Source organism: Oncorhynchus clarkii, chromosome 8 (genome assembly GCF_045791955.1).
Source record: "Oncorhynchus clarkii lewisi isolate Uvic-CL-2024 chromosome 8, UVic_Ocla_1.0, whole genome shotgun sequence".
NCBI lineage: Eukaryota > Metazoa > Chordata > Actinopteri > Salmoniformes > Salmonidae > Oncorhynchus > Oncorhynchus clarkii.
In genome coordinates, this window is record NC_092154.1 from 12,880,118 (window position 1) to 12,890,085 (window position 9,968).

At 38.6% G+C, this 9,968-nt stretch overlaps 1 protein-coding gene across 1 annotated transcript in view; it reads left to right on the forward strand.

Annotated features, from left to right (window-relative positions):
• The first annotated feature begins 1,495 nt into the window (after window positions 1–1,495).
• LOC139415517 (single-minded homolog 1-A-like) overlaps window positions 1,496–9,968 on the forward strand; it is a 14,177-nt gene continuing 5,704 nt past the window's right edge. Inside the window, exons 1-8 of the mRNA XM_071163623.1 lie at window positions 1,496–1,670; window positions 5,763–5,845; window positions 6,219–6,308; window positions 6,495–6,603; window positions 6,720–6,805; window positions 7,342–7,541; window positions 8,693–8,799; window positions 9,507–9,654. Coding sequence (XP_071019724.1) covers window positions 1,496–1,670; window positions 5,763–5,845; window positions 6,219–6,308; window positions 6,495–6,603; window positions 6,720–6,805; window positions 7,342–7,541; window positions 8,693–8,799; window positions 9,507–9,654 — 998 coding nt within the window. The remainder of the gene's footprint in view (window positions 1,671–5,762; window positions 5,846–6,218; window positions 6,309–6,494; window positions 6,604–6,719; window positions 6,806–7,341; window positions 7,542–8,692; window positions 8,800–9,506; window positions 9,655–9,968) is intronic.

Below are 9,968 nucleotides of genomic sequence, written 5' to 3' on the forward strand. Positions count from 1 at the left end.
TTAATATTTGTTGTAGTGAACAGAAAAATGTAGGATCCCTTTTACTTCAATTATTAACGTTCCTTCCAGTTTTTTGTTCTAGTGTAAGTAAGTAGTTCTGATTAGTCATTTTCAGTGGTCGTGTCTTAAGGTTCAACATTGTTTTATGTATTTGACGATTTGTAATTTTAACCCACCTTAATTAAGCAGACATTGTTGAGCACGGTGCTCACTCCTCTATAAGTGGAGGTAGAACTGTAAACACGACAGAATGCTGCATTAGCCTCTGTCATTATGAGTGGTGCACAACCTGACATTGTTGATGGTGGGAAAGGCTTGTCTCATTATTGAACATCAATTTTCCTGACTGTTTGATATCCGTTCATCATGATCAATTCCACTTCATAGCACAACAAACTGCTTAATACAATTTTAGAAATATACTTGTCTTTCTTCAAACATGCATAGAACATTGTGTAAAAGTATCATGAAGTCTAAAAACGTTGAATTACCCACAATCCTCTAAAAACAGAGCCACATGGCACTATTACCTATTCATAACTTAATCCTTCGACATCAGCACAACACATATAAATCAAGTGTCTGACTACTACTTTATTATGTTAAGTAAAGACGTAAAACATTATAGAATCAAGTAAGAACAACTATTTAATACATGTTAGATATACTTTAAAATATTAAGTAATCTAACTTGTAAAAACTCAATATTTTTAGATTAGCAGAACACAAATAAATAAAGTTATATTTACTCAATAATCACATTTTTGTTAACAGTACTCAACACCTTATTCAGTGATACGAGATCTTATTGCCCTCTGAGTTAGTACCACTTTTATGATTTGAGTTCTACTGATCATTGGAGATGTTTGAGTAGCCACTACTCAATTTATGTAATGAGTTAGTCAATTACTTTTTACAGTGTATGAGCAAACAACCACATTAAAGCCATAATAAAGCCACATTGTCACATGCATAACGCATAATTAAATCCATATGTTAATTTGACTATGATAGCCTAAACGTTTTGGTTTGAAACTTAAGGTATGCGTTTTGGGATGAAAATGCATTTTTACTTGTCGATGAACAAGATATTGGTAGGCCTATAATGATTTTATGGCGTGTGTTATGCCCTTTGTTTTTCAGGGCATGGAGGAATGCCAGTATTGGCAGTTTACACGGTGGACAGGCCTCTTCCCATTCTAAGTGAGAGTTAATGGCGTGTGCGTTCAAGAAATTCTCCATTTACACAAGACTAACACGGGATATCAAATTATCCATTCGGCGCTTGTTTCGGTGAAGGAATTCGGGAATTTTCTGAAGTGGATTCAGTTTGTAACTGAGAAGTGTCGCATGTTTTAGTTGAAAAATAAAAGCCAAAACCATGACAAATAAACAAAACGGAAATCTGTAATCGTTTTTTGATGGACCGATATGTGAGTAAAGGAATGATATAGCCTAACATTTAACAAAAGGAGGGAGAGAGAGAGAACACACAATGAAGGAGAAATCAAAAACTGCCGCAAGGACTAGACGAGAAAAGGAGAACAGCGAATTTTATGAACTGGCCAAAATGTTGCCTTTACCCTCGGCTATTACGTCGCAGCTGGACAAAGCGTCTATAATACGACTGACAACAAGTTATCTGAAGATGAGAATTGTCTTTCCTCAGGGTATGTATATTTTCAGATTCAACAATTCACACTTCTTTTATATGCAATTTGCCATTCATAGGCTAGGCTACAGGCCTATATGTATTTGTATTTATCTTTATAGCATATCTCTTGTCTGGATTCTTAGTTTTGTTTTATTTATTCACCTGCATTGGCATACTGATTACGGTATTATAATTGTATACCCTAATTTGTTTATTATGCATAGGCATATGCACATTAACATAGCGTTATAGCCTGTTACATCTGATAATAACGTTCTGTAATGATAATACTATAAATCTATTTTGATGACACCTGGTAGCTGCTGCCTTAATTGACTGGTGCAGTCATTGCTGATGTTGTTATCTTATTAGCCTGTCCCATGTCTTTTGAGCTATAGTTATTGCTACAATACCGCTACAGAATAGGCAAGTGTGTAATTTCATACTTGCGTGCGTGTGCCGTGTACGGGCGCGTGCGAATGATAATCGTGCATCTCTGTCTCGGCGCGCACACGTTTACGCCATTTTTGGGGTCAGAGAATCGAAAATCGTAGGTAAGGAAGGCCATTAGCCACAATCTTCCCCCGGTTTCAACAGGCTGCTTTGCTGCGTGACAGAGGACAAGCCGCACCAATTACATAAAACGCACAGCGTGCCGCTGGCCGACCTCAGGCGCGAAACAGAGCCCTGTGATTGAGTGGGAGTAATTGATCCACTCAAGCCGCTTTTGCTTTTTCCGGATAAAGAATGGAATATATGAACTCCGGAAAATTGCTGAAGATATAGGGTGTGGTAACGAATAGCATATAGGCTACACATGTGGACCTATTGGCTATTTAGGCCTGCCCTGCAGGTTTGATCTTTACCATAAAGTTTCTCACTTTGGGGTTTAGGTAAAACCATGACAAATGCAAGGAATTACAGTTTTTCAATAAGCAGGCCTATAGTTTAGGCCTATTGCGTCAGCCATATCATGATGTGACAGCTGTTATGACAGTGTTATGGCAGATCACCTAAACTGAATGGACACTTCACGTAGACAATCACAGGTACACGTTGCAAGAAATCACAAGGTAGGCTACTTAGACGTGATGATAAACAGTAGCAGATATGACTGATTACTTGAAAAAAAACTATGCCAGCAGTTTAAAACTAATTCAGGATCGGTGGGTCCCAAGCGGGATGGTTGCGCTAACGCACGCTAATGCGATTAGCATGAGGTTGTAGGTAACAAGAACATTTCCCAGGACATAGACATATCTGATATTGGCAGAAAGCTAAATTCTTGTTAATCTAACTGCACTGTCCAATTTACAGTAGCTATTACAGTGAAATGATACCATGCTATTGTCTGAGGAGAGTGCACAGTTTTGAACATGAAAAGTTATTAATAAACAAATTATGCACATTTGGGCAGTCTTGATACCTTTTTAACAGAAATTCAATGGTTCATTGGATCAGTCTAAAACTTTGCACATACCCTGCTGCCATCTAGTGTCCAAAATCTAAATTGCAACTGGGCTGGAATAATACATTATGACCTTTCTCATACATTTCAAAGATGATGGTGCAGCAACAAAAAAAATCTTAAAAAGGTTGTTTTTTTCTTTGTATTATCTTTTAACAGATCTAATGTGTTATATTCTCCTACATTCATTTCACATTTCCACAAACTTCAAAGTGTTTCCTTTCAAATGGTACCAAGAATATGCATATCCTTGCTTCAGCGACTGATGTCATTTTCGAGGTTTTAACTTGTGAATAGCACTTTTTATAATGCTAGTACATTTTATGACATATAGCCTAGGCTACTGATACAAAAACCAACGCCCTAATTTGGAATGCTTTCTCTGGGCTATTGGAAACAATATGAAGGTTTGTGTTTGCATTAACCTATCAGCCATTATGTTTCATAAATCACTGAATCTTGCTCATTAGAATAATCATTAATAGGTTTTATTTTGATTGTGCCCAAGTAGGTCTAATTGTGCACATCATAATCAATTATTGTTCATATTGTCTATATCAGACACATGCCATTGAAATGGACAAATTTAGCCTATGGCCTATTTGATCATCATTTGTTACTATATTTGATGACCATGACGAAAATATATTTTTTCTGCGGTATGATTGAAGTTATCAATTGCTTGTAGCAAACGTCAGCCTATATGAAATGTAGATAAAATAGCAGCAAGAAAATGTATTTCGCACTATGATTTACATCAATAGGCTATACGCATTTTAAAAAGGCCTGTATTGAAATTGAAATGTTTTGGTATTGACACTAGGCGTCCGTTATTTTTTTATTTTTTATTTCACCTTTATTTAACCAGGTAGGCCAGTTGAGAACAAGTTCTCATTTACAACTGCGAATTATGAAGAGAAAAAAATACAATATGCCTAAATAAAAAAGACAGTCTAAAACAAAATAAAGGAAAGAAAACCGTTGTCGGCTCAAACTAATAGTCAATGGTCAACAAAGGCAATGGCCTATTTGTGTATACCAACTTGCAGCCACTGTTGGGCTAATGTGTTAACCATTTGTAATGGGTTAGGCTATTGTAACCGGAAAAACCGTCCAAGTATAGCTTGTCTGAAACATCGTAAGCATCTGAAAAATACCCTAGAGCAGAGACGAGAGATGTTAAGTTTCTCTGTCACATCGCCTATACGCTATTTGTTTGGGGCACTTGACGTCAGTTAGACAGTACTTCAAACGCCGGGTGCATCTATTCTTTGCCTATTATATTATAAGACACGTAGACCTGACGATTCACATTGAATCCGGCTTCGCTTCTTGAATACATCAGACAAATTAGTTTAAGCTGCACTCATTGTGACCTCTGTGGTAGGTGAGTTGAAGTGTGAGCAAAGCACAGCTCGAGCCATGATTGCAGCAGCAAGTTGAACATGGCGCGCGTCTCTCAGAAAAGACAGCCAGACAGGCCTACACAACACCATGTAATATTTTATATAATCCTATATAGATTTATGTGAAAACATAAGCATACAATATTAATATTACATGTAAATGCTTTAACAGTTTCAAAAGTTGATAACATGGAATTAATCACAATCGATTTACCATTGATGCATGTGTTTGCCGTCATTGTGCATTTTCGAATATGTGTCCACGCAGCATGCCTACTTTCGATGGTTCAAGTATGGAAGTGAAATTAACAATAAATTACCAAAGTCTAAAAATAGAAGTTCATGCAAAAAGTATTGTAATTGCGAAAATATCAAATACGTATTGTGTAATATATAAAGGAAATACATATAACAGGTTATACTCTCCTCGTCCATTAGGCTACTATGCATGTCTGCGCCAAGCTCAATGTAAACCAACGCTGCATGCTGTTGTCAGAGGATGAGGTTACTTTGCATGCTTGCAGAATGTAAAATAATTTCTCCACAGCAGCTGGGCTCATTTGACTACTAAACAAATAAGGAGATGAACCGTTCAAGAAGCTATTTCAAATGTTGACCAAATAATTTGTGTATTTTTTGTTGAGCTGTGTAAACGCAAATTAATCGTTTGGACAATATTGAAATGTGAAATGGTGATGGATTATTCGAGTTTTTACTCAGACCCTGATTGATTTTGTAGGCTATGATTATCATTTTATTTCTATAGCCAAGAAGAGCCGCTTCGAGTTATGTTGGTTCCCTCGAGGTTGTCATGTTCAATGGATTTGCAGTTTTGATATTAGGCTATTTGCGCAATTTCGATCGATTTTTACAGCATTTTCTTCATCGTACTTTTACACAAATAGCTATGTATTATTAATCATATGATTAATATATCAAGCACACTGCCACAATAAAAGTCATAATAAAGATGCATTGTCACATGTATTATTGCACGACTATGGTTTACCTAGGGAAAAGTAGCCTAGCTGATAGGCTTTGTTGGCGGCAGGTAGCCATAGTGGTTAAGAGTGTTGGGCCAGTAACAGTAAAGGTCGTTGGTTTGAATCTCCGAGCGTACTAGGTGAAACATGTGCGGTTGAGCAAGGCACTTAACCCTAATTGCTCCTGTAAATCGCTCTGGATAAGAGCTAAATGACTCAAATGTAAATGTTGGCGTTGTGCTTTGTTTCAGGTTTGGGTGAGGCTTGGGGTCACACGAGTCGAACGAGATCTTTGGACAATGTAGGACGTGAGCTGGGATCCCACCTTCTCCAGGTAATTTGGAAAGTTTAGCCTATTCATTTATTGGCAAAATCACTGCAAAATATTCTTATTTAAACGGCCTACTGATAATGAAAAAATACTTCTTAAGATGTAGACATGTTACATTTGAGTTGATTTGATAGGTGGGACCCCACATACTGCAGGTAATTTAGAACGCTTAGGCTACTAATATAATTTTATAAAATCATAGACAATTATGTACAATATTATATATTATTCTAAAAATGAAAATTATAATTCTGAAGCTTTATAGGCCTATCTAGCGATCTTATGTTACATTTCATATTTTAAATAACATGCGGTGAGTGCTTTTGAATTAATACTGCAGTTGATCTGTGCATTAATTCATTCATTTTTTCTACAGACACTGGATGGCTTCATCTTTGTTGTGGCACCGGATGGAAAGATCATGTACATCTCCGAGACTGCATCAGTCCATTTGGGACTCTCTCAGGTCTGCAACTTATTTAGTGTTTTTGTTTTTTCAAGTTTTAGGCTAGTATTTTTGCCTATACCATTTGCACTAAGAGCGCGTGATATGTTTAAAACGTTATTCGTGTTAGATATTATGGAATCATGTTTGAATTGTTTGAGTGATTAATAACATTTAATTACCGACGTAATTCTTAATTCTTAACAGGTAGAGCTGACCGGAAACAGTATTTACGAATATGTCCACCCCGCAGACCACGACGAAATGACTGCAGTCCTGACACCACATCAGCCGTACCACTCGCATTTCGTTCAAGGTAGGCTAGGCCAAATAAATACAGTAGGCCCAATTCGGAGAGAATGAAACCACATATCGAATTCATTTTTGTACGTTGGATAAATAGACTACTATATTTTCTGTCTTCTCTCCCAGAATACGAGATGGAGCGCTCTTTCTTCTTGAGGATGAAATGCGTGCTGGCGAAGAGGAACGCTGGCCTCACCAGCGGTGGATATAAGGTAGACAATTAATATATGGAAGTAGGCCTATATATTGTTGTCTGAAAAATGATATCGATGTTGCATAAAAATGCTATTGATTTAATAGACAATTGACGCCAAATTGATTTTTGCGTTGTTACGCGTAACGCTAGGCCTACGGATAGGTTATGGAAATGTTTAAATATTTTCAGTACTAAAAGCATCGAACACACCGACAGTGAAATTGCATTTTGGTACACCAGAACTATGTTCATCTCCAACGAAACGCGGCGTTTGCCTTGCAGCATTGCGTTGCAGAGGCAGTTGCAGTGCGTTGGGTATGGTGCATGCGTTGGATTTATCGAACGTATGCGTAAAACTGTATGCGTAGACGGCTTGACAGATATGGTAGCAGAAGGTGAATGTTGAACTTTTGTTCTATTTCGCGCAAAACACTGTCGGTGTGTTCGAAGCGAAAGCATAAGCGCATGCAATTAAAAAGACAGCGGACCTTTTTTTCAACAACAATGTTATGAGTAGCAAGGGTTGTCTAATTTCCCTATCAACCACACCAGGTAATTCACTGCAGCGGTTATCTGAAGATCCGTCAGTACAGCCTGGACATGTCGCCTTTCGACGGCTGCTACCAGAACGTGGGCCTTGTGGCGGTGGGACACTCTTTGCCTCCCAGCGCTGTGACGGAGATTAAGCTGCACAGCAACATGTTCATGTTCAGAGCCAGCCTCGACATGAAACTAATCTTCCTTGACTCGAGGTAGGCCTACAGCAAAACATACACAAAAACATGGGATTAAGCCTATGATAGATATGGAGGAGAATAATTTAAAACACAGGCGTACAGCAGGTGTTTTGATGAGCCAGCCATTGCATAAAAGGCCTCAAGTTTTTTTAAATGTAGTTTTTTTTTCTTTTTTTCAGCTAGTTCTCTGACAGTTGTTAAATTAGTATTTAGTCCACAACTTAATGGTTTAAAAACAGTATCAAATTCACTAACATGAAATGCCACAATATATTGCATTATGATTGGTTTTACAATGTCTTATTGGACCTAAAAACTGAAATGTTTTATTGTCTTAAAATGGAGTGCAGGACCACAACCAACTGTGGTCCAATTTAGCAAATGTTCTGTTCCTTAGCATGAAAACAAGTTTGGATCAAATAGAACTCTAAGCATATATTGATACATGGAGGGAGAACAGTGTATATATTGATACATGGAGGGAGAACAGTGTATATATTGATGTGTGGAGGGAGAACAGTGTATATATTGATACATGGAGAGAGAACAGTGTATATATTGATACATGGAGGGAGAACAGTGTATATATTGATGTGTGGAGGGAGAACAGTGTATATATTGATACATGGAGGGAGAACAGTGTATATATTGATACATGGAGGGAGAACAGTGTATATATTGATGTGTGGAGGGAGAACAGTGTATATATTGATGTGTGGAGGGAGAACAGTGTATATATTCATACGTGGAGGGAGAACAGTGTATATATTTATACATGGAGGGAGAACAGTGTATATATTGATACATGGAGGGAGAACAGTGTATATATTGATGTGTGGAGGGAGAACAGTGTATATATTGATACATGGAGGGAGAACAGTGTATATATTGATGTGTGGAGGGAGAACAGTGTATATATTGATGTGTGGAGGGAGAACAGTGAGGACATTAATACATGACAGTCTCAGGAAAAATAAAGCAATGTTATTGCACTGACTTCTGCCATGACTAAAGAGAGGGAGACATTTTTTGGGTTAATGAGTCACAGTTTAATACATGACAGTCCTCAATGTTATTGCACTGACCTGCCATCCCTCCCTCCCTCCCTCCCTCCCTCCCTCCCTCCCTCCCTCCCTCCCTCCCTCCCTCCCTCCCTCCCTCCCTAGGGTGGCAGAGCTGACGGGCTACGAGCCACAGGACCTCATTGAGAAGACCCTGTACCACCACGTCCATAGCTGTGACACCTTCCACCTACGATGTGCCCACCACTTGTGTAAGTTATTTACAGTAGGTTTGGCCCTGCCTCCTTACACTCTACCTTTTACTTTACTGTACTTTAGGTTACTTTGCTGTACTCTAGGCTACTTTACTGTACTTTAGGTTACTTTGCTGTACTCTAGGCTACTTTACTGTACTTTAGGTTACTTTACTGTACTCTAGGCTACTTTACTGTACTTTAGGCTACTTTACTGTACTCTAGGCTACTTCACTGTACTTTAGTAGTCAAACACATTTCTGAAATACATACATTTTATCACACAGACTTCAATGAGTGAACAAAGGATAAAACTACAAAATACACAAGATAGTAAATGTGATAAAACACAGAATGTCTTGGCTCTAGACATTGACCTCTACACACACACCAGAACGATCGTTGGTAACCAACCAACCAACCAATAGCCAATGTCTCCTGTAAATGTACAGATGGTTCTTCATGTTGAATTGGCTGAAACATCCACCGCTCGTTGGCACACAGCATGTGGTCCTTATAACCCACCGCCCAACATTAATCAATGGAACACCTCTACCGCACTCGTCCTACATTGTTATTGTGTGTGCTACTTTAGAATGACCCATTATAGGTCAAAACAATCTAAACTAAGATGTCTCTCCTCTCCTCTCCTCTCCTCTCCTCTCTTCTCTTCTCATCTCCTATCTTCTCTTCTCATCTCCTCTCCTCTCCTTTGATCCTCACAGTGCTGGTGAAGGGCCAGGTGACCACTAAGTATTACCGTTTCCTAGCCAAACAGGGGGGCTGGGTGTGGGTGCAGAGCTACGCCACTATCGTCCACAACAGCCGCTCCTCCAGACCCCACTGCATCGTCAGCGTCAACTACGTCCTGACGTGAGACTCATTCAATTCAATTCAATTCTCTTTCTGAACTGCATCCTGACGTGAGACTCATTCAATTCAATTCTCTTTCTGAACTGCATCCTGACGTGAGACTCATTCAATTCCCTTTCTGAACTGCATCCTGACGTGAGACTCATTCAATTCCCTTTCTGAACTGCATCCTGACGTGAGACACATTCAATTCCCTTTCTGAACTGCATCCTGACGTGAGACTCATTCAAATCAATTCTCTTTCTGAACTGCATCCTGACGTGAGACTCATTCAATTCAATTCTCTTTCTGAACTGCATCCTGACGTGAGACTC